Below are 19,362 nucleotides of genomic sequence, written 5' to 3'. Positions count from 1 at the left end.
ACCACCCCCGTTGTGAAGAGAACGTTCTCCAATTTGGAAACCTTCCACCCTCAAATTCCCCCTTCTCCGGCTCCGAGGTGTCCAGGAACACCCCTGGGACAGCCTGTCACCCTGGCCTGTCCCTGGTCTCAGACACTCCCAGCTCTTTCCACCTTCCCACACACACAGACAGACACAGGTTTGGCTGCAACAGTGTCTGGTGTTTAATCTCACGTTGTGGCGGCCAGGAAGGCGAGGGGGTGGTCCAGCTCACTCCCGATTCCGGATGCTGCCGCCGCCGCCGCCTCATCCACCCGATTCTCCACTCTGACCGCGAGCACGCTGGGCAGCCGGCCTCTGGGTTCACAGTGGGGGCCGCGGGGGCAACTAGGGCGGGTCTCGGGAGGCGAGGTAGGCGGCCAGGGTCACCAGGGCGGCCGCGTAAGTACACACGCCCAGCCCAACGGCCAGGACCCCCAGCAGGAAGGCGCGGCGGGAGGCGGCCCCTGCCCCCTGGACGTCCCCCTCGGCCCAAGCCTTGTTGGTCTGTGGAGGCGTTGGGCAGCGGTGACTCAGACATCCCCTCACCCCACCCTGCTTCCCCGCAGCCCTAGACCCTCCTCCACCCGACACATCCCTGTATTTATTCATATATTACCAAAAAAACTAGGGAGTACCACTGTGGGTCACGCACAGCTGGGCACTGAGGATACTGGTGACTAATAAAAATATACTATTACTAGATGCCACCGTTCCAACTCATTTGAGTTGGAATCCTCACAATGACCCTGAGGTAGGAACTATTCCCGTTTTACAGATGAGATAAATGAGGCACAGGGAAATTCAGTGGCTTGCCCCAAATCTTACAGAGCATGGCAGACCTAGGATCCGAGTTCAGGTTCTTCACCACCTCTCAGCTGTGAATCACACCTCATTTTAACCCTGAATGTCTCTCTTCCAATCCTTCTTCCCATCTCTCTTTGTCCCCCAGGCATAGCTCCTCTGTTTTGTTTTCTTTTGTTCTGAATGCATTTTTCTCTTTTATATCCAGTCCCCTCCCAATCCCACACACAGACTGACCTTCTGGGCCAGGCAGAAGGCGGCGATGCCCACAGGCCAGAAGCAGCACAGCATGGAGAAGACAGCCAAGCCCAGGTGGTCGTGGGGTAGGAGTGGGGGGAGAAGGCTGCCCCCATCCCAGTCTGAGTCACTGTCACTGGATGACACATCCTACGGGCAGGAGAGGGTCTGGGTGGGCATCTTCACCCACCTTCCCTGCTCTACTGCTCTGCTTCCCATGGCCCCCAACGACCAGGGCCTCCCCAGAGACACCAAGAGAGAAAAATGCCCCAGGAGATAGGCTCTTGACTGTTCTATATCCTGGATCCCCATGAGGGGAAGCTGGGAACCCTGTCTCCAGAAAAAAGCCCCACCCACACCCAAAGTTTTGAGTTCATTTTCAAGTTCACAAGCCCAATTATGGCTAGTACATTTGCTTATAATCTCTGAGTTGAAAACCCCTGAAGCAGAGACAGCCACCATCGGAGAGAGGAACCTGAGAAAAGACGGAAATTAGCGGACACAGCTCGGGTGGCCTAAATGTCTAGGACAAACCTGCCTCCTGAAACCTATAAATTCTAGATAAAAACATATTTTAAAATCTTGCATCAAATAGCTCACAAGATTTTAAGCAGTTACTATAAGGCCAAAAATTAAGTGAAAAATCAAGGTTAATTTAACAGAGAGGTCAAGCCCCCCTTGCCCTGCGGGCATTTGCCAATCCCAGAAAAATTAACCTTTCATTCAAACCTTGAACTGGATTAAAAGCGACCTCTAACTGGTAGTATCCCCAGGCAGCGGAAAGAAGCAAACCAAATCTACTCTGGGGGAAAGTACCTTCATTCTAGGCGTCAAAACAATTTTTCCTAAAAATAATTTTTTTAATACCATGACCAGCATGCAAAGATAATCAGGCACACAAGAAAGAGTGAATGAGAACCAGCAGAACTCACAAGGCCCTCAGCGTCTTCAAATAATGGAATTATGAGACACGCACAATGTCAAGGTGACGCTTACTGCCACAGTGTGGCAGAATGTGTTTCCAAAAATGGCCACAACCATCTCTCCCATCCCGCATGCTTTTCTTAGATGGTGACTGATACTGTTCCCCTCAAGGGGTGAGGTTTCTGTCCTCTTTCCTTGAGTCTAAGGAGGCCGTGACTCACTCGTAATTGATAGAATGTGGTGGAAGTAATGCCACAGGACTTCCGAGCCAAAGTCCGAAAAGGTGGGGCAGTTTCTGCTTTGTGGAAACACTCGTGATGGAGGCTGGAGGCACGTAAGCAGTCTGACTGCCCTGAAGCTGCCATGCTGTGAGGAGGCCCAAACCAGCCACATGGGGAGACCTGTGTAGAAACCCTCAGACTACGTGAAGAGAAAGAAAGGCCCAGCCAGCCCCGACTGTTCCAGCTCTAGCCACCGGCTGACTGCAACCCGATGAAAAAAACCTGAGGCAGACCCACCAACGGAGTCCTTCTCAAGTTCCCCACCCACAGAAACCATGAGCGATAATAATGATTGTCGCTGTTTTAAGCTACTAAGTTTTGGGATGTGATTTCTGTTTTTTTTTCTTTTTGAGGAAGATTAGCCCTGAGCTAGCATCTGCCACCAAGCCTCCTCTTTTTTGCTGAGGAAGACTGGCCCTAAGCTAACATCCATGCCCATCTTCCTCTACTTTATATGTGTGATGCGTGCCACAGCATGACTTGCCAAGCGGTGCGTAGGTCCACACCAGGGATCCAAACCCGCAAACCCCAGGCCGCCGAAGCAGAACATGTGAACTTAACTGCTGCACCACCGGGCCAGCCCCAAGGATGTGATTTCTTATACAGCAATAGTAACTGGAAAACCATCTTTAAGAAATAAAAGACAGGGGCTGGCCTGGTGGCGCAGCAGTAAAGTGCACACGTTCTGCTTCAGTGGCCTGGGGTTTGCCCGTTTGGATCCTGGGTGTGGACCTACCCACTGCTTGTCAAGCCATGCTGTGGCAGGCGTCCCACATATAAAGTAGAGGAAGATGGGCACGGATATTAGCTCAGGGCCAGTCTTCCTCAGCAAAAAGAGGAGAAGTGGCGGCAGATGTTAGCTCAGGGCTAATCTTCCTCCAAAAAAAAGAAGGAAAAAAAGGAAACACAAATTTGGCAATGTGTACAAGGAATGAGAAATTATAAGAAGTGACATTAATCTGAAAAAACAGACCAGAGCCGACAGAGGCCAAAGGTGTGTCAGCTCCAGAAAGAGATGGACAGATGGAGAGCAGGGAAGTCAGAAATCAGAGGGAAGACAGACAAGAGAGCCAAAGGTGACGGAACAAAGATGACAGACAAATCTGGAGAGAAAAAGGTAAAGAAACCAGGGGAGATGTAGAACGAGAAAAGCCATAACCTGAAAAAGTGAGACTCCAGGCCGAAGGCAGATACCCCAGGGGCCAGCCTGCCAGATGCTGACCACAGCTGGGTTCACCTCGAGCCCCCACCCCCAGCCCCCACTAAGGCCTGCTGCTCCTACCTCAAGGTCGGGGGGCCCTGGCTCCCCCAGGCTGGCGCTCACAGAGGGAAGAGGTGGTAGTAGGAACTGCCAACCCCTCAGTGACTCCGCCAAGGCTGTCTCTCGAAATGGGGGCCCCAGCTCAGGCTCGCCAGGCCTCTGGACAGCAGGCTCGCAGCCCACACCTGCCAGCAGAGGCTTCTGGAGCTCTCCGAGACTGGAGCTGTCCATGGCTGGTGGAGGCTCCAGAAGAGATGTCCTGGGGGTAGGGGAAAGAAAAGACAAGTTGTCAAAGTCTCACCTTCCTCCTTCCCCTGACTCTGAAGAGACTCCAGGCACAGACTAGTGAGTTCAACAGCCCTCAGACCCATTTACAGATAGTAAAACTGATGCCCACAGAGTAAAAGAGGCTGGCCCAAGTTGGGAAGAGAACTCAGGGGTCTGCACATTCAAATCTGGGCTTTTCCCCTCTCAGCAAAAACCACATACCTGTTGCACACTTATTCCAAACCCTGCCTTCCATGTTTACTTCCCCCATGAACTACACACCCAACCCTCTCCCCCACACCCATCCCCAGTGACACTTTGCACTTCACTGTAGTCCACACACCCCCTGTTGCCAGCAAAGCCTGCACCCTGTGAATACCCAAGTCCCCTGCCACACACACCCATTCAGGCAAGCCCAACCCCCACCTCCACCTCTCCCCATTCATCTCCCAAGGGACTCCTGGCATACTTGCCCCAAACAACATCAGCTTCCAGAAAACATTCCTCTGGAACCCCCAACCTTCTTCCACACTCATCCCAAGTGACTCCTTGCACACTCCTAATCCCCCCAGCATCAGATTCCCCCCATACGCAGAGGCTTCCCACACGTGCACTCTGGACACTCTCCCTTGTTCCCATCACTTCCCTTGCACACCTGTCCCAAACACCTGATCCAGGCACGCTTCCCCTATTCCACCCACATCCATGACCCCAGGCTACTCCCTGCGCAGCCACCAGCTTCCCGGACACCTCCTGTTTTACCAGCATCCACCTTTGCACACCTCCCCCATAACACCCCCGACCCACCACACATTTGTGCACACTCAGCCACAAAGAAGATTCTGCTCATCCCACCATCCCCACGGGGGGTCCCCAAGCCTCTCGCCCTCACTCCAAACCTGGTTTGAGCCGATTTCCTCGCCGACGCTTTGCCTCCCCATCCCCAATGCTAGGACCCGGGAGAGGGGCGGTGTCCCCCACCTCTGCCCCTCACTCACCACCCACGGCCCAATGCCTCCTGGGCCCCCTGCACCGACGCCCGCCCCGATCCTGCCGCCCGGGGTTGGGGAACTCAGTAAACCCCGTGCTCCGCTCGGCTCCCCTCTCTGCGCCCCGGGCCCGCAGCGCGCGGGGGCGGGGATGGCGGCGGGGCGCGGGCTCTCGGGCTCCTCCTCCGCGGTGGCCGGGGAGGGGGGCCTTGAAGGCCGACGTCAGCTCCCGACGACCGGCCCCCGCGACCCCGGGTGTGCGGGAGCAGGCGGGGGTCTCCGAGGACAGCGGGCCCCGATCCGCCCCCCCCCCCCCAGCCCAGTCCCGAGCTTTGCAGGGAGGAGGAGGGGGCGCCCTCGATTCTCCTGGGCCTTCCTGGCTTGGCCCCGCCTCCATCTCCCCTACTCTCCCTCCCCCTTCCCAATAATAATAACAGCAATGACGGCTAACTGTGTTCGCTGTTGTTAGTGCTTCCGTATACGCATTTAGTCCTCAGAACGACCTAGGAGGTACCACCTTATTGTCCTGCTGTGCACAGGAGGAAACAGGCGCGGCGACATGAGGGCCTTGCCTAAGAGCACGCTGCCAGTTCCCTGAGGGCAGAGTACCCCGGTCCCCGTGTCAGATGCTTCACACTCATCATCGCATTGATTTCTCTCAGCAGCTCTCTTGCTGTCCCTATTTTGCAGATAAAGAAACTGAGACTCAGAGATATGTCCTCACTGGCCCAGGGTAACGACTGGTACCAGGCCCGGCAGATTGAACCCCTGGGCTGTATTGCTTGCTGGCCCAAAGGGAGGGGAGGAAGCAGAGGCAAAGGTGAGGTGCGGGCTTCCAGGGAAAGGAGGCAGAGGTGGGAGTGGGCCAGCCGTGGGGTGATGTGCTGGTTAGCAGATGATACAGATGGTGGTGGTTAGGAGTCAGTGTTTGGACCCACGCAGACCTGAGCTAACATCTGCCAATCTGGTTTTTTTTTTTTTTTTCTGAGGAAGACTGGCCGTGAGTTAACACCAATGCCCATCTTCCTCTACTTTCTATATGTGGGATGCTTGCCACAGCTTGGCTTGACAAGCAGTGCATAGCTCTGCACCCAGGATCCAAACTGGCAAACCACGGGCCACCAAAGCAGAGCATGCAAACTAAACTGCTGCATAACGGGGCTGGCCCCTCCAGGCTCTTCGGGTCACTTACTGTGTGACGTCTAGATAATGGCATCACCTCTCTGAACCCTAATTTCTTCATCTGTAAAACAGGGCTAAATACTCCCTGCCTCTTAGATGTGGTAACATGCCTAAAGCACTTAGATGAGCTGTGATAACAAATGTCCAACATTTACCCAAAGCTTGGCAAAGTAGGCGCTCTGAATGTGTTTGATGATGTTTATGAATATTATTATTTATATCCATCTCCATCAGCCTGATTCGGGTACTATCCTCACCCTGCCGGCCTCCACCTCCTTCAGGAAGCCCACCCAGCTTGCACTGGCTTCCCCTTCCCAGAAGCCCTCTGTCTCATTAGTCCCAGTCAGCCAAACTGGAGGATTCCCCTCCTGATGTGGGGCCAGCCAGAGTTCCCTCGCTCCAGGGCTCCAGGGCTGCGTGCCAAGAGTCCAGACGCCGGAGCTGGCACAGGCCCCACTCCCGGCGAGAGCAGATGGCGTCTGCAAGTGCACTTGGCTCAGCCAGAGTTTCTGGCAGACAACAGAGGTGGGGAGACCCACGGGAGGGTAGATGAGAGGGAGAAGGATCGTCTTATCTGGGAGAGATACCCTGTTACTGTCTATCTCCTTAACCTCAGCTTATCACTATCAAACATGCTATATATTTCTGTTGTTTGTAGCTGGCATCCTCCCACAGCAGTGTCAGCCCCAGGAGGGCTGAGATTTGATCTCTTTTGTTCATTGCTGTGCCACAGTGCCTGGCACGGAGTGGGCCTCTAATGCATATTTGTGAGATGAGGGCACGAATTCCCACCAGCGTCAATTTTTCACCAAATCTCACAGCTCTATGGGTCCCTTCGCCCCCTAGGCCACCCTAAAGATTCCTTCACTTCCAGTTAGATCTCTCTGGCCACCATCAACCTTGTACAGTCTCCCCAACCCCACCCCTTTCCGGGGGTCACAAGAGGCACTGGCCTCTTAAGGTTTGTATTGGTCTTAGAATAGTAAACATGAGGTTCCAGCCAGGACCATCAACGAAGCTTAAGCCATTGAGGGAAAGTTTGATTAGGAACAGGATATTTACTTAGTCTCAAAGTATCTTCCCACAGATGACTTATTTAGTACAAAAGAAAACAACTAGTACTGGTGGAGAATACTGGCAAGCCACCACCTTAACTAGGTGGTAGAAGTTGCCATCACCAGTACTGGGACAAAAGACATCACGTGCCTCCTCATGTGCACGGAGAAGGACACAACATCGTTTCTGTAGTTTTCCTGCCAAAACAGCATCACCTGAATCTAACCATGAGAAAATGTGAGACAAAGCCAAATTAAGGGACACCCTACAAAGCAGCAGGTCAGTATCATGAAAAACAAAATAATAACAAAAAACGAAAAACTTGGCAGCTCTGTTCTAGATTAAAGGTGACTAAAGAAACATGACAATTAAATACAAAGTGTGATCCTGGAGAGAGGGCAGAGAGGGATAAAGTGTATTATTGGGACAATGGGAGAAATCTGAATAAAAATTATAAATTAAATGATAGTTTGTATCAATATTATATTGATACTGTGGAAAATGTTAAGTTGGTATTATGCTTATGTAGGAGGACCCCCTTGTTCTTAGGAGAATTTTACTGTTAAAAATAGTGAGTTATGAATAAAGTCTTTCTCTCTTTTTCTTTTTTTTTTTTAGGAAGATTAGCCCTGAGCTAACATCTGCTGCCAATTCTCTTTTTTGCTGAGGAAGACTGGCCCTGAGCTAACATCCGTGCCCATCTTCCTCTACTTTATATGTGGGATGCCTGCCACAGCATGGCTTGCCAAGTGGTGCATAGGTCCACACCCAGGATCTGAACCAGAGAACTCTGGGCGGCCAAAGCAGAACGTGCAAACTTAACTGCTGTGTCACTGGGCCGGTCCCTGAATAAAGTATTTATATGTGTGTGTGTGTGTGTGTGTGTATGCAAAAAAGCAGGCGAAAGAATTGAACAAAATCGTCACCAAAGAGGAAATCCAAGGAAACAATGAACATTTAAAAAGATACTTGAGGTTGGCCTGGTGGTGTAGTGGTTAAGTTTGCGTGCTCCACTCCAGAGGCCTGGGGTTCACAGGTTCAGATCCTGGGTGCAGAACTACACACCGCTCATCAAGCCCTGCTGTGGTGGCGTCCCACGTGCAAAATAGAGGAAGACTGGCACAGATGTTAGCTCAGCGACAATCTTCCTCAAACAAAGAGAGGAAGATTGGCAACAGATGTTAGCTCAGGGCCAATCTTCCTCACCAAAAAAAAAAAAAAAAAAAAAAAAAACACCTAAAAAGATACTCAAGTTGTCATCAGGGAAATGCAAATTCAAATCACAATGTGATACCAGTACACGTCTGCCAGAATGGGTAAATGAGAAAGAACACCACCACCAAGTGTTGGTGAGGATGTGGAGGAGGGAGAACTCTCATACACTGCTGGTGGGAGTGCAAATGGGTCCAACCACCAGGATAACTGTTGTGCAGTTTCTGCTATAGCTGAACATATCCTATGACCCAGCAATTCCACTCCAACCAGATGCCAATGTATGTCCACCAAAGGATACATTCCCATCAACTGATGGATAAAGAAATTGTAGCATCTTCACATATAGGAAACTATATAGCAATGAGAATGAAAGCTCTACAGCCACATGCAGCAGCATGGATATATTTCACAAACAAAACACTGAGCAAAAGACAGCAGATGCAAAACAATACATACTGTGTGATTTCATTTATATAAAGTACAAAAACAGGCTATAATTAACCCATGTTGTTAAAAGTCCAGTTAGTGATTACCCTTGGGGGCATCCTGGGAGAGGCATGAAGGACATCCTGGGGGGCTGGTGATGTTCTTTTCTTTTCTTCTTCTTCTTCTTTTTTTTTTTTTTTGGTGAGGAAGATTGTCCCTGAGCTAACATCTGTGCCAATCTTCCTCTATTTTGTATGTAGGACACCACCACAGCGTGGTTTGACAAGTGATGCATAGTTCCACACCTGGGATCCAAACCTATGAACCCTGTGCCACTGAAGCAGAGTGTGCAAAATCAACCAGTACACCACCGGGCCGGCCCCTCATATGCTTTTCTTGAGCTGAATTCTGGTTACTAGGTGTGTTCAGTTTATGAAATTGAATCAAGCTGTTCATTTATGATTTGTGCACTTTTCTGTACATATATTATACTTTAAACGGTTATTTTTTTATTTTTTTTTTTGAGGAAGATTAGGCCTGAACTAACTGCTGCCAAGCTTCCTCTTTTCTCTGAGGAAGACTGGCGCTGAGCTAACATGCGTGCCCATCTTCCTCTATTTTATATGTGGGATGCCTGCCACAGCATGGCATGCCAAGCGGTGCCGTGTCCGCACCCGGGATCCGAACTGGCAGACCCCGAGCCGCCAAAGCGGAACGTGTGCACTTAACCACTGCACCACCGGGCCCGCCCCTAAAGTGGTTATTTTTAAAAAAGAGTGAGTTAGAGATTTATACACTGACATGGTCTATAAATTTCCAAATGTATCACTGAGTGCAAAAAGCAAGATGTAAAACAATCGGTACAGTCCCTATGGAAAACAGTATGGTCTTCCTCAAAAAAATTAAAAATAGAGGGGGCCGGCCCCGTGGCGCAGCCGTTAAGTTAGCAAGTTCTGCTTCCTGGCGGGCCAGGGTTCACCGGTTTGGATCCCAGGTGTGGACATGGCACCACTTGGCAAAAAGCCATGCTGTGGTAGGTGGCCCAGGTATAAAGTAGAGGAAGATGGGCATGGACGTTAGCTCAGGGTGTCTTCCTCAGGAAAAAGAGGAGGATTGGCAGCAGATGTTAGCTCAGGGCTAATCTTCCTCAAAAAAAATAAATTAAAAAAAAATAGAATTGCTATGTGATCCAGCAATTCCACTTCTGGGTATATACCCCAAAGAACTGAAAGCAGGGTCTCAAAGAGATACACGTACACCCATGTTCACAGCAGCATATTCACAACAATCAAGAGGTGGAAGCAACCCAAGCATCCATCAACAGATGAATGGATAGAGAAAATAGGTGTATATACACAATGGAATATTAATCAGCCTTACAAAGCAAGGGAATTCTGACATGTGCCGCAACGTGGATGATCTTGGAGGATATTATGCTAAATGAAATAAGCCAGTTGTAAAAGGACAAATACTGAATGGTTCTACTTATATGAGGTACCTAGAGTAGTCAAATTCATAGACAGAAAGTCGAATGGTAGTTACCAGGGGCTGGGGGAGGGGAGGATGGGGACTTTTGGTTTAATGAGGACAGAGTTTCAGTTTTGTAAGAGGAAAAGAGTTCTGGAGATTGGTTGCACAATTATGTGAATGTACTTAATGGCACTGAGCTGTACACTAAAAATAGCTAAGATGGTAACTTTTATGTTATGTGTATTTTACCACAATGTTTACAAATTTAAAAATAACAAGTAAATAAGTATTCAGTGTGCTTCTTGTAAAAAACCAGTATGTAAAATATGCCACTTCAGTAATAATGACAACAACAATAAAAACTATCAATAATAGCAAACATTTATCGTGCTTCCTGTGCCAAACACTGTCCTAAATTCATGACATATTCGTATTAGTTATTTATTGCTGCATAACAAATTATCCTCCAAAACTTAGTGGCTTAAAACAACAAACATATATCATCTTACATGGTTTCTGTCAGCCAGGAATCTGGCAAGGGCTGAGCTGGGTGGTTCCGGCTCACCGTGTCCCGTGAAGTTACAGTCAGACTATGGCCAGAGTTAGAGTCATCTGAGGATTTGACTGGGGTTGGAAGATTTGCTTCCAAGTTGGGTCACTCACATGGTGCTGGTTGTTGCCAGGAGTCCTCAGTTCTTCTCTATTAGGGTCTCTCCACTGGCTGCTTCACCACCATTGATACTGGCTCAAGACAAAGTTGACATAAGGGAAGCCATATTGTAGAAAAGAAACCATATCGTAACTTTGAATGACCTCTGATGACCTAACCCAGCTGAATATGCACCCTGCAGGGGATGTACACGCTCTGTCGATTTTATGGCCCCTGCTTGCGTATGTACCTCCCAGCTGCAATAAGTAATGTGATGACCCCCGGGGCAGAGAGTTTATGCTGATAGCCATCATCAATGACAACGGAAACATCCAGTGTGGTGACTCCCATTCTGTAACACCTGAGGGTAAACACTCCTAACCCCGCCTCTATAACCCATGGCCTACAGAACTGCCTCAAGAGTCTACGCCCCTCTTAAGATGGTTCTTTAGGACGCTAGTCCCCCATCTTCCGATTTGCTAGCTGATGGCTTAATAAATGCCCTTTCTCTGCCATTATCTTGCCTCCTGACAATTGGCTTTTGTCTCGCAGCAAGCAGATCACGCCTTTGCATGGTAACACCATCACAACCCAGTGGCTGACCTCCCTCAGAGTGAGTGATCCAACAGAAAGAGCAAAGAGGAAGACACAACGCCTTTTATGGCCTAGGCTCAGAAGTCACACAGCAACACTTGTGCTGTATTCTATTGGTTAGAAGCAAGTTACTAAGTGCAGCTCAGACTCCAGAGGAGAGGAATTAGGCTTCACCTACTGAAAGGAGGAATGTCAAAGAATCTGTGGACATATTTTAAAACAGCTTCGTACACTAACTCATTAAATCCTCACAAGAGTCCAATGAGGTGGGTCCTATCATTCAACCTCACATTACAGATGAGGAAACTGAGGCACAGAAAGGCTAAAGGCTACACAGAAGGGGCAGAGCCAAGACTTAAATCCAGGCAGTTGACCTGGGAACCATTTTCTTAATCACTAATATCAACTATTGGGGAAGAAACCAATTGAAGAAAAAATATTTAAGAAGGACCAGTGACAGGTGTTGATGACTTGTTGAACATGGGAAGTGATGGAGTCCAGGACAGCCAGGCACAACCTCCATATTCTTTTGATACTGGGACACGTGTCCAAGAGAAGCAGGATAGCAGAAAGCTCGAGAACATAGGGTTTAAGGACAGAGTCAGACAGAACTGTGATCGATTTGGCTTAAGGCAAAAGATTTTGCCCCAATTTCTTCATCTTAAACCTGATAGTGTTACCTACCCTATGAGGATTCAAGGAGATCCTGCACGCAAAACGATCAGTTTATAGGGGCTGGCACAGAGACAGCACTCAATAAATGGTAGCTTTCAAATATATCTATTAGTGAAATATTATCCTATTAAATTATTTACATAAATATTATCCTATTGAGATGTTGCCCCCTTTGAGTTGTCACTCTAACTTTCGCAGTCCCGGTTTGCTAAAAAGTAGGGTAATAAGTTCCCTTTGGACTCCCGGCCTGGGCTGGAGGAATAACTAAGGTTCAGCTGCCCTTAGAGGGCGGGAAGGACCCTGCTCAGGAAATCACAATGTGTCGGGGCCACTGACAGTCACTCTCCTTGCGCCCATTACATGGATGAGATAACAGAGACCTAGACCCGTGCAAAGTCACAAGATAACTTAAGGGCAGAGCCCAGGCTTCGAGAACCGGATTTTCTGCAGAAAGAGAGGCCTCAGTTCCTCATTTCTCCTACCTCTTCCCCCGGAACCCCCTCCTTGCTCAGAACCAGCAGCAACTGTGCAGAACTGGACAGTATTTCTGAGAAGGAAGTTGGAGTTATCAGGCCTTGAGGAGCCTGGCGAATTCTAAAAAAGGAAGGAAAACCCCCTCCCCAACTTCTCGGGTCTGTCTAAAAAGAGGAACGATCTTTTTTTCCAGTTATGAGGCAGGGGGATGCACACGATGACCTGAGAGAGATTCCCCTTGGTCCTGGCTCAAGTTTCTCATTTGTGGTCGCGGTTGGGAGAGAGTTTGGGGGAGCATGGCGCATCGACGGATTTGCTTATTTTGTGAAGACACCATCCAGGACAAACAGTTGGCGCTCCAACTGCCTCAGCCACACTCAAGATGGCAGCTGCGCTGCCACGCCCCAAATGGCGGAACCGTGGGTCGTAGCCGGAGAGCCGCTTTTCCCAAAACGGGGAGAGAGGGGGAGAGAAAACGTCCATCATAACTTAGCCCCACCCCCGAAGACCGCTAGGGCCAATTAGCGACCCGCAGGGCGGGCACAAGTCCAGGGGAGGAGGCTGCTGTTGCCCCAGCAACAAGCAGGGAGCCCGGAGGCGGGCGCGGCCTCGGAAAGATCGCTACCGAGATCAGATCTCTCGCTACCGAGAAAGTCCTGGGAGAGGCGAGAGCCAGGAGTGAGAATTCAGCGGCCGCGGAGAGAGGACAGGTCAGATCCATGAACTCCAAGCCACGCTGCCGTTTTCGCCCCTTCTAACCGTTAGGTGCTCTGAGGTAGGAATGGCGCATGCGCGGGCTTGGAGGCGGGGCTAAGGCCTCCCTGCTCTTAAGACGCATGCGCCTCACGGAGCTTGCGGGATCTGACGCGAGGAGGTGGGGCTTCTGTGCTTGTGGGCGGGGCTATCGGCCCTTAGGGCGGGGCTTCTCGCTGCGCTGAGCAAGAGGAAGAGGTTATTTTAGAGGCAGGCGGAGTTAACCGCCAGCTCTTCAGCCGCCCCCCACCCCCATCCCCCTAGTTTATCCGGGGCTCTCCTAGGGAGCGGGGAAGGATCATGATTAAGACCGCAGCCTGAGTGGTTTGACGAAACTAGCTTGGAATCCTAGTACTGCCCCTTACTTGGTGGGCCTCAGTTTCCCCATCTGTCAGGTGGACATAATAATACCTTGACCTCACAGGGCTGTGATCATATCTTTCCCCTCTCAGGGCCATGGCTGAGGTGCACGTGATCGGGCAGATCTTGGGGGCCACTGGTTTCTCGGAAAGTAGCCTCTTCTGCAAGTGGGGCATCCACACAGGTATTCCCGGGCCTGGTTCATTTCGCGACCAAGGCCCCCCAGCCTAGAGGCTGCACCCTCCTTCCTTGACCCCCTGACCCAGTCCTTGATCTTCATCTTCCATTGGCTCTCAGGACTTCTAGCCTGACTGTACTCTGTCCACGTGATTCTCAGGCTCCTTATTCCTTCCCATCCCATCTCTGGGGGCTCTGACTCCCACCCTCTGAACACACAGCCCCTAAGGATATGGGACTATAGGCTAGATCCAACACATACACTTCCACTCCTCAAAAGACAACCCTAGTCCCACTGTTTGGACTTCATTCGCTGTCTTAGGGGTACCCTCGGTCCCTCTCTCATCTTAATTCTTTGTGTAACAGTCTCCATTTATTGAGTTCTTACTGTAAAATGGAAGTTTCCATCCCAGATTTATAGAGGAGAGGCCACCCTCCTGTAATCATAATTCCCTGTGAGAATGTAGGAATCCCATCCTGGCCGTCATCCCAGTCCATCCATTCAGGCCCCCGAGGGACCTTGGAGGCCCCAATTTTCACTCCTCCCCGTGAGAGGCAGTATAGCACCGTGGTGTAGCATAATGGCTAGGGCCGTAGATTGCCAGATCTGTGCTCAAATACCAGCTCCCTCACCCATTAATTGGGGCCCTTTGGACTTCTCTGAGCCTCAGCTCATCTGCAAATGAAGCTAACAGTAGCTAAGAGGCAGCAGAGGGTTGAGGTTAAGAGCACAGACTGCCTGGGTGCAAAACCAGCTGTTGCTTATCAATTATGTGACGGCCATTGTCTTTGCCTCAATTTTCCTTTCTGTACAATGGGAGTAATCATACCACTTACCTCACGGGGTTGTTGTGAGGACTAAGTGAACATCAACAGCACTTCAGAGGGCCTGGCTTAGTGAGCGATCAGTAAGTGTTTACCTGGCTCCCGTAACAGTTGAATGAGGTCTTGTTTGTAAAGCCCAGGGGGACTGTTGCCTGGCCCAGATACATGCCCACGCTGCGAGTGTGGCTGTTGCCATCATCATCATCTCTCCAGGCCCTGGGTCCTTGGTGATTTCACTGGTGGGTAGGGTGCTGGTTGATGTTCTCTGGGAAATCGGGATCCTCCAAATGAGCAGATAAGAGGCAGGAGTCAGACTTGGCTTTCGGTCTGGACCCCACCACTCACGTGCTCTGTGACCCTGAGCAGGTGCTGTCCCCTCTTGGAGCCTCAGTTTCCTCTTCTGTAAAGTGGGAATGTTTGTCCTTCGTAGGGATATTGGGAAGTCTTGTATGTGAAGAACCAGACTCAGGGCCTGGTGCTTTCCTCACCTGGCCCAGGAGGGAGCAGTAACTCACCTGATTTTTATTATGTCAGGGCGCTGTTGCAGGGTGGTTAATCTAGCAGAGCTCAGGGGCAGTCAGATAAAGGTTTGAGCTCTGCAGTCAGAGCTCAGTTTGAATCCAGCTCCACCATGGGACCTTGGTCTGCAGTCCTGCTGTACACCCAGCATGGAGAACAGTGCTTGGCACACAGTAGGTGGTCAATAAATGTTCATGGAATGAATGGCCAAGTGACTTGCCTTCTCAGTGTCTGTGTCTTTACCTGTAAAATGGGGATTAGATTAGCACCTACCTCCTAGGATCACTTATTTGTCCAACAAACATTTATTGAGCACCTTCTGTATACCAAGTTCTGGGTTAGGGGTCCCGGGGATCCAGCAGTGTACAAGATCCCTGGTCTCCTGGGGCTCACAGTAGGGGAGACAGAAAATAAATAAGCAGATAAAGAAATGAGCACAGTGATGACAGATCGTGGTAGGTACTAGGGAGAAATCAGAAGAGGTGATGTGATGGGGACTAGGAGGGTAGGGGAGAACCCCTCTGTGAAAGCGGCACTTGAGCTGATCCCTGAAGGATGAAAAAAAAAGCCAGGCATCGGCACATCCAGGAGCAGAGCTTTCTAGGCAGCGGCAACAGCCAGTGCAAAGGCCCTGAGGACAGGAATAAAAATAGGACCAGTGAGGCTCGAGGGTGGTAAGGGCTGGGGAGAGTGATGGGAGCTGAGTTTAGGAAGCAGGGCACAGGCCAGGCCATGCAGGCCTTGTGGGCTGTGGAGGAGAGTCTGTAAACTGGGGGACGGGGTGGGGATTAAGTCTCAGAGGGCAGATTAAATGAATTCATTACTAAAGCGCTTAGCGTAGCATCTGGCATTGAGTAAGCACCTGGTGCATTTTTGCTATTATTATCAGCCTCAGTGGGATTGCTGTTACCTTGCACCTTTCACCATGTGCTCAGAAGACACCTCGGTCCTCTCTTAGTCCTTGGACCAGGTAGGGTGAGAATAGTAATAAGATGCTATCCAACACTTGTCTAGCACTCACCATGCCCCAGGACCCTGCCAAGGGCTTTGTGTGTATCAGCTCATGTCATCTTCTCACAAAACTTTGAGGAATGTGTTATTATTACACCCACTTTACAGACGGGGAGACCGAGGCAAAGGTAACTTGCCCAAGGTTGCACAGGCAGGAAGAAGTAGTGCCAGGATTTGAACCCAGACATTCGGCTCCAGAGTCCACGCTTTGTAAGCCCTGCCCCCCAATGCCAGGGAGAAATAGGTTCCTACAGACACAGTAGCGTCCCCTTCCTGGTGGCTGCCTCCCACCCCTCCTTGTCCCACGGTGTCCTGGCTCTCACTGCAGGGGCGGCATGGAAGCTCCTGTCCGGCGTGCGGGAAGGCCAAACACAGGTGGACACCCCCCAGGTAGGGGACATGGCCTACTGGTCCCACCCCATCGACCTGCACTTCGCCACCAAAGGCCTCCAAGGTGGGTCCCTGGCCTGGGCCCTGGGCTAGGCTGACTGGAGGGGCGTTAGCATCACCCACCGCTGCTGGGACTGGAATTCCAAGTCCTCTCCCTGCTCCCCATACCCTTTGGGTCCCTTTCCCGGCCAGGCCTGGCCCTGGAGCGGCTGAGGGGTGGCCTCCCCAGGCTGGCTCTAGAGTGCGTAGGACTAAGGCAGACGCCAGGGGTGGCAGGGGAAGAGGGGAGGGTGGGGACAGGGGAGAGGGAGGTGACTTTCAAAGAGACAAACTGAAGAGAGTCTTCAATCAGGAGGAAGCTGGGAGGGGGTTATGAGAGGGAGAGAGACGAGGGCTGGCGGCTCTTCGCAGGAAGGGCTCCTCAGCTGCTCAGAGGGGAAATGAGTATGCGGGTGGAGGACGGGTATCAGAAAACCTTTTCTGGTGGAAAATTTGGGTCATTGGAGAGAAGGGGATTCTGGGAAACAGCCTAGGTAAATATGCCGTATATTTCAACGATGTAATAATATCTACGGAGTGCCTGCAGGAGGACTGCAGAGGGTGAGGCAGCAGGCGACAGGGGATAGGCCATGTGGGACCTTGAATGCCAGGCCGCAGAGCTGCGGCCACCTCCTGAAGGCACTGGAGAGCCAGAGCAGGTGACTGACAAGTCAGATTTCACTGTTAAAAGGCTCTTCTGGCCGCCTTGGGAGTTTGGAGGTGAGGCAGGTGACAGTCCTTTCAGCTCTTAGGGACCCCAGGTTCCCCATGGTGGGCATCATCCTCGCCTCTTGTCCTCTCAACCCCCCATTCTGTCCATCAGGAAGTCCCATTCGCTCTAACTTTGAAATGCCAAAAATCACACCACTTCTCCCCCTCTCCTCCCACCCTCACCTCTCACCTGGGCTGTCACAGTAACCCGCGTCCCAGGGTCTGTCCCTTATGAACACCTAAGTCAGGTCACATGCCTCCTCTGCTCAGAGCCTTCGGGGGAACCCCACCTCTCTCAGGGCAAATGCCAAAGGCTTACCACGGATCACAAGGCCCTCCCCGATCTGGTGATCTGGTTCTGTCGCCTCCTCCCTCTTCTCCCCTCTCATTGGGCTCCAGCTACACTGGCCCCACCAGGCAGCTCCCACCTCAGGGCCTTTGCACTGGCTGTCCCCTCTGCTGGGAGCACACTTCCCTAGATGCCCACATGGCCTACTCCCTTCTCTCCTTTAAGCATTCGCTCAAATGTCACCTTCTCCATGAAACTATTCTTGATCACCTCCTTTCTAAAACTGCATCCCGACCCCCCCAGCTTTATTTTTCTCCGGAGCTGTTATCACCACCTGACATACCCTATAATTTGCTTCTTGACTATGTTTGTTATCTAGGATGTCAGCTACACAAGGGCAGGAATTTTTGTCTGCTCTGCTCACTGCGGTGTCCCCTAGCTTCTATAACAGGGCTGAAGACAGAAGGGTTCAGAAAGGGGGGTGAAATGGGGCCGGATCTCCAAGGGTTTTGCCTACCAGGCTGAGGAGCTGAGTATTCTTGAGGACACTGGGAAACCTGTGGAAGGGGGAGAAAGGTAGAAGGTGGATTGGAGGGGGCAAGAAAGAGGGCCTTGAGTCCAGAGACAAGGAGTGGCCATGGGGAGGGAAGGAAGGAGGTGTCCAGGACAAGGCCCACGGTGCTCAGCTGGGGACTAGGCTGCCCTGAGATGGGGACACGGAGGAGGAGGCCACAGAGAGGGAAGTCAACAGAGACTAGATCCAAAGGGTCTTGAATGTTAAGGTTGGACTTTATACTGAGGGCACTGGGGAGCCATGGAAGAGTTCTGAGCAGGGAGGAACATGGATTCAGAAAGATCCCTTTGGCTGCTGCGTGGGGGTGGGAGTCCAGGGAGGTGGCTGAGGCAGAAACCCAGCGGGGGAAGACTGGGCCTGGGGTCTCCAGGAACAAGAGTCTGGGCTGTACCCATCCCTTCTTTCCTCCCTCCCTCCTGTCCTGCAGGCTGGCCCCGGCTCCATCTCCAGGTGTGGTCCCAGGACAGCTTCGGCCGCTGCCAGCTTGCAGGCTATGGCTTTTGCCATGTGCCCAGCAGTCCCGGCACCCATCAGCTGGACTGCCCCACATGGCGGCCGCTGGGCAGCTGGCGGGAGCAGCTGGCGCGGGCCTTTGTGGGTGGCGGGCCTCAGCTGCTCCACGGGGACGCCATCTACAGTGGGGCCGACCGCTATCGTCTGCACACAGCCGCCGGCGGCACCGTGCACCTGGAGCTGGGCCTGCTGCTGCGCCACTTCGACCGCTATGGCGTTGAATGTTGAGGGACCCTGCCTCCAACGGGGCCAGCCCCCATCCACACCCCCGGACACCCAGTGAGGGGCAGGATGGCACAGTGGTCAGAAGAATGGGCTCTAGAGACTGTCAGACCTGACCCCAGCCAAGGCATGGTGCAGCTTCTGTCCTGGCTACCACCTCAGCCCAGTGACCTGCCCCTCTCGGGTCCAGTTTCCCCATCTGTAAAATGGGGGCAGTAAGCATGTGGGCTCACAGCGGGTGGGGTGAGAAGGGCTGCTTCGCACATGGAAGTGTTCAATAAAGGAGAGCAGTTCCCACAGGTGTGGGTGCCTTCCAGACCTCTCTCATCTGTCAGATGTCCTGGGCCCCATCCTTCCCCCTCCCCACACACCTGCCATCCTCAGGCCCCCACCTTCTGACAGACCCGCATCCCCCATCCTCTGCCTCAACTTCTGACTCCCTCCCCACTCTGGGTGA

The 19,362-nt window shown here is 51.6% G+C and overlaps 2 protein-coding genes across 12 annotated transcripts; one reads left to right on the top strand and one right to left on the bottom strand.

Annotated features, from left to right (window-relative positions):
• Positions 1–179: 179 nt before the first annotated feature.
• Positions 180–12,710, bottom strand: TMEM91 (transmembrane protein 91). 10 transcript variants are annotated; one of them, XM_008537611.2, is made up of 5 exons: positions 10,794–12,710; positions 3,547–3,784; positions 2,205–2,384; positions 1,060–1,209; positions 180–525 (listed from the first exon to the last, which is right to left on the bottom strand). In XM_008537611.2, coding segments are annotated over exons 1-5 (729 nt in total). In that variant the 5' UTR covers positions 10,796–12,710; the 3' UTR covers positions 180–366. The 10 variants fall into 10 exon arrangements, with proteins under 10 accessions (XP_008535833.1, XP_070413978.1, XP_008535836.1 ...); XM_070557877.1 differs by having other exon boundaries at positions 180–377; positions 10,794–10,922; XM_008537614.2 differs by lacking the exon at positions 10,794–12,710 and adding an exon at positions 4,791–4,928.
• Positions 12,711–12,949: 239 nt separating this feature from the next.
• Positions 12,950–19,221, top strand: B9D2 (B9 domain containing 2). Of its 2 annotated transcripts, none has more exons than XM_008537618.2 (4): positions 12,950–13,232; positions 13,728–13,819; positions 16,496–16,621; positions 18,598–19,221. In XM_008537618.2, the coding sequence occupies exons 2-4, from the start codon at positions 13,732–13,734 to the stop codon at positions 18,909–18,911; spliced, it is 528 nt and encodes a 175-aa protein (XP_008535840.1). In that variant the 5' UTR covers positions 12,950–13,232; positions 13,728–13,731; the 3' UTR covers positions 18,912–19,221. The 2 variants fall into 2 exon arrangements, with proteins under 2 accessions (XP_008535840.1, XP_008535839.1); XM_008537617.2 differs by having other exon boundaries at positions 12,950–13,297.
• Positions 19,222–19,362: the final 141 nt, after the last annotated feature.

This window comes from Equus przewalskii, chromosome 9, assembly GCF_037783145.1.
Source record: "Equus przewalskii isolate Varuska chromosome 9, EquPr2, whole genome shotgun sequence".
NCBI lineage: Eukaryota > Metazoa > Chordata > Mammalia > Perissodactyla > Equidae > Equus > Equus przewalskii.
The sequence above is the reverse complement of the archived record's forward strand: the minus strand, read 5'-3'. Positions and strand labels throughout refer to the sequence as shown.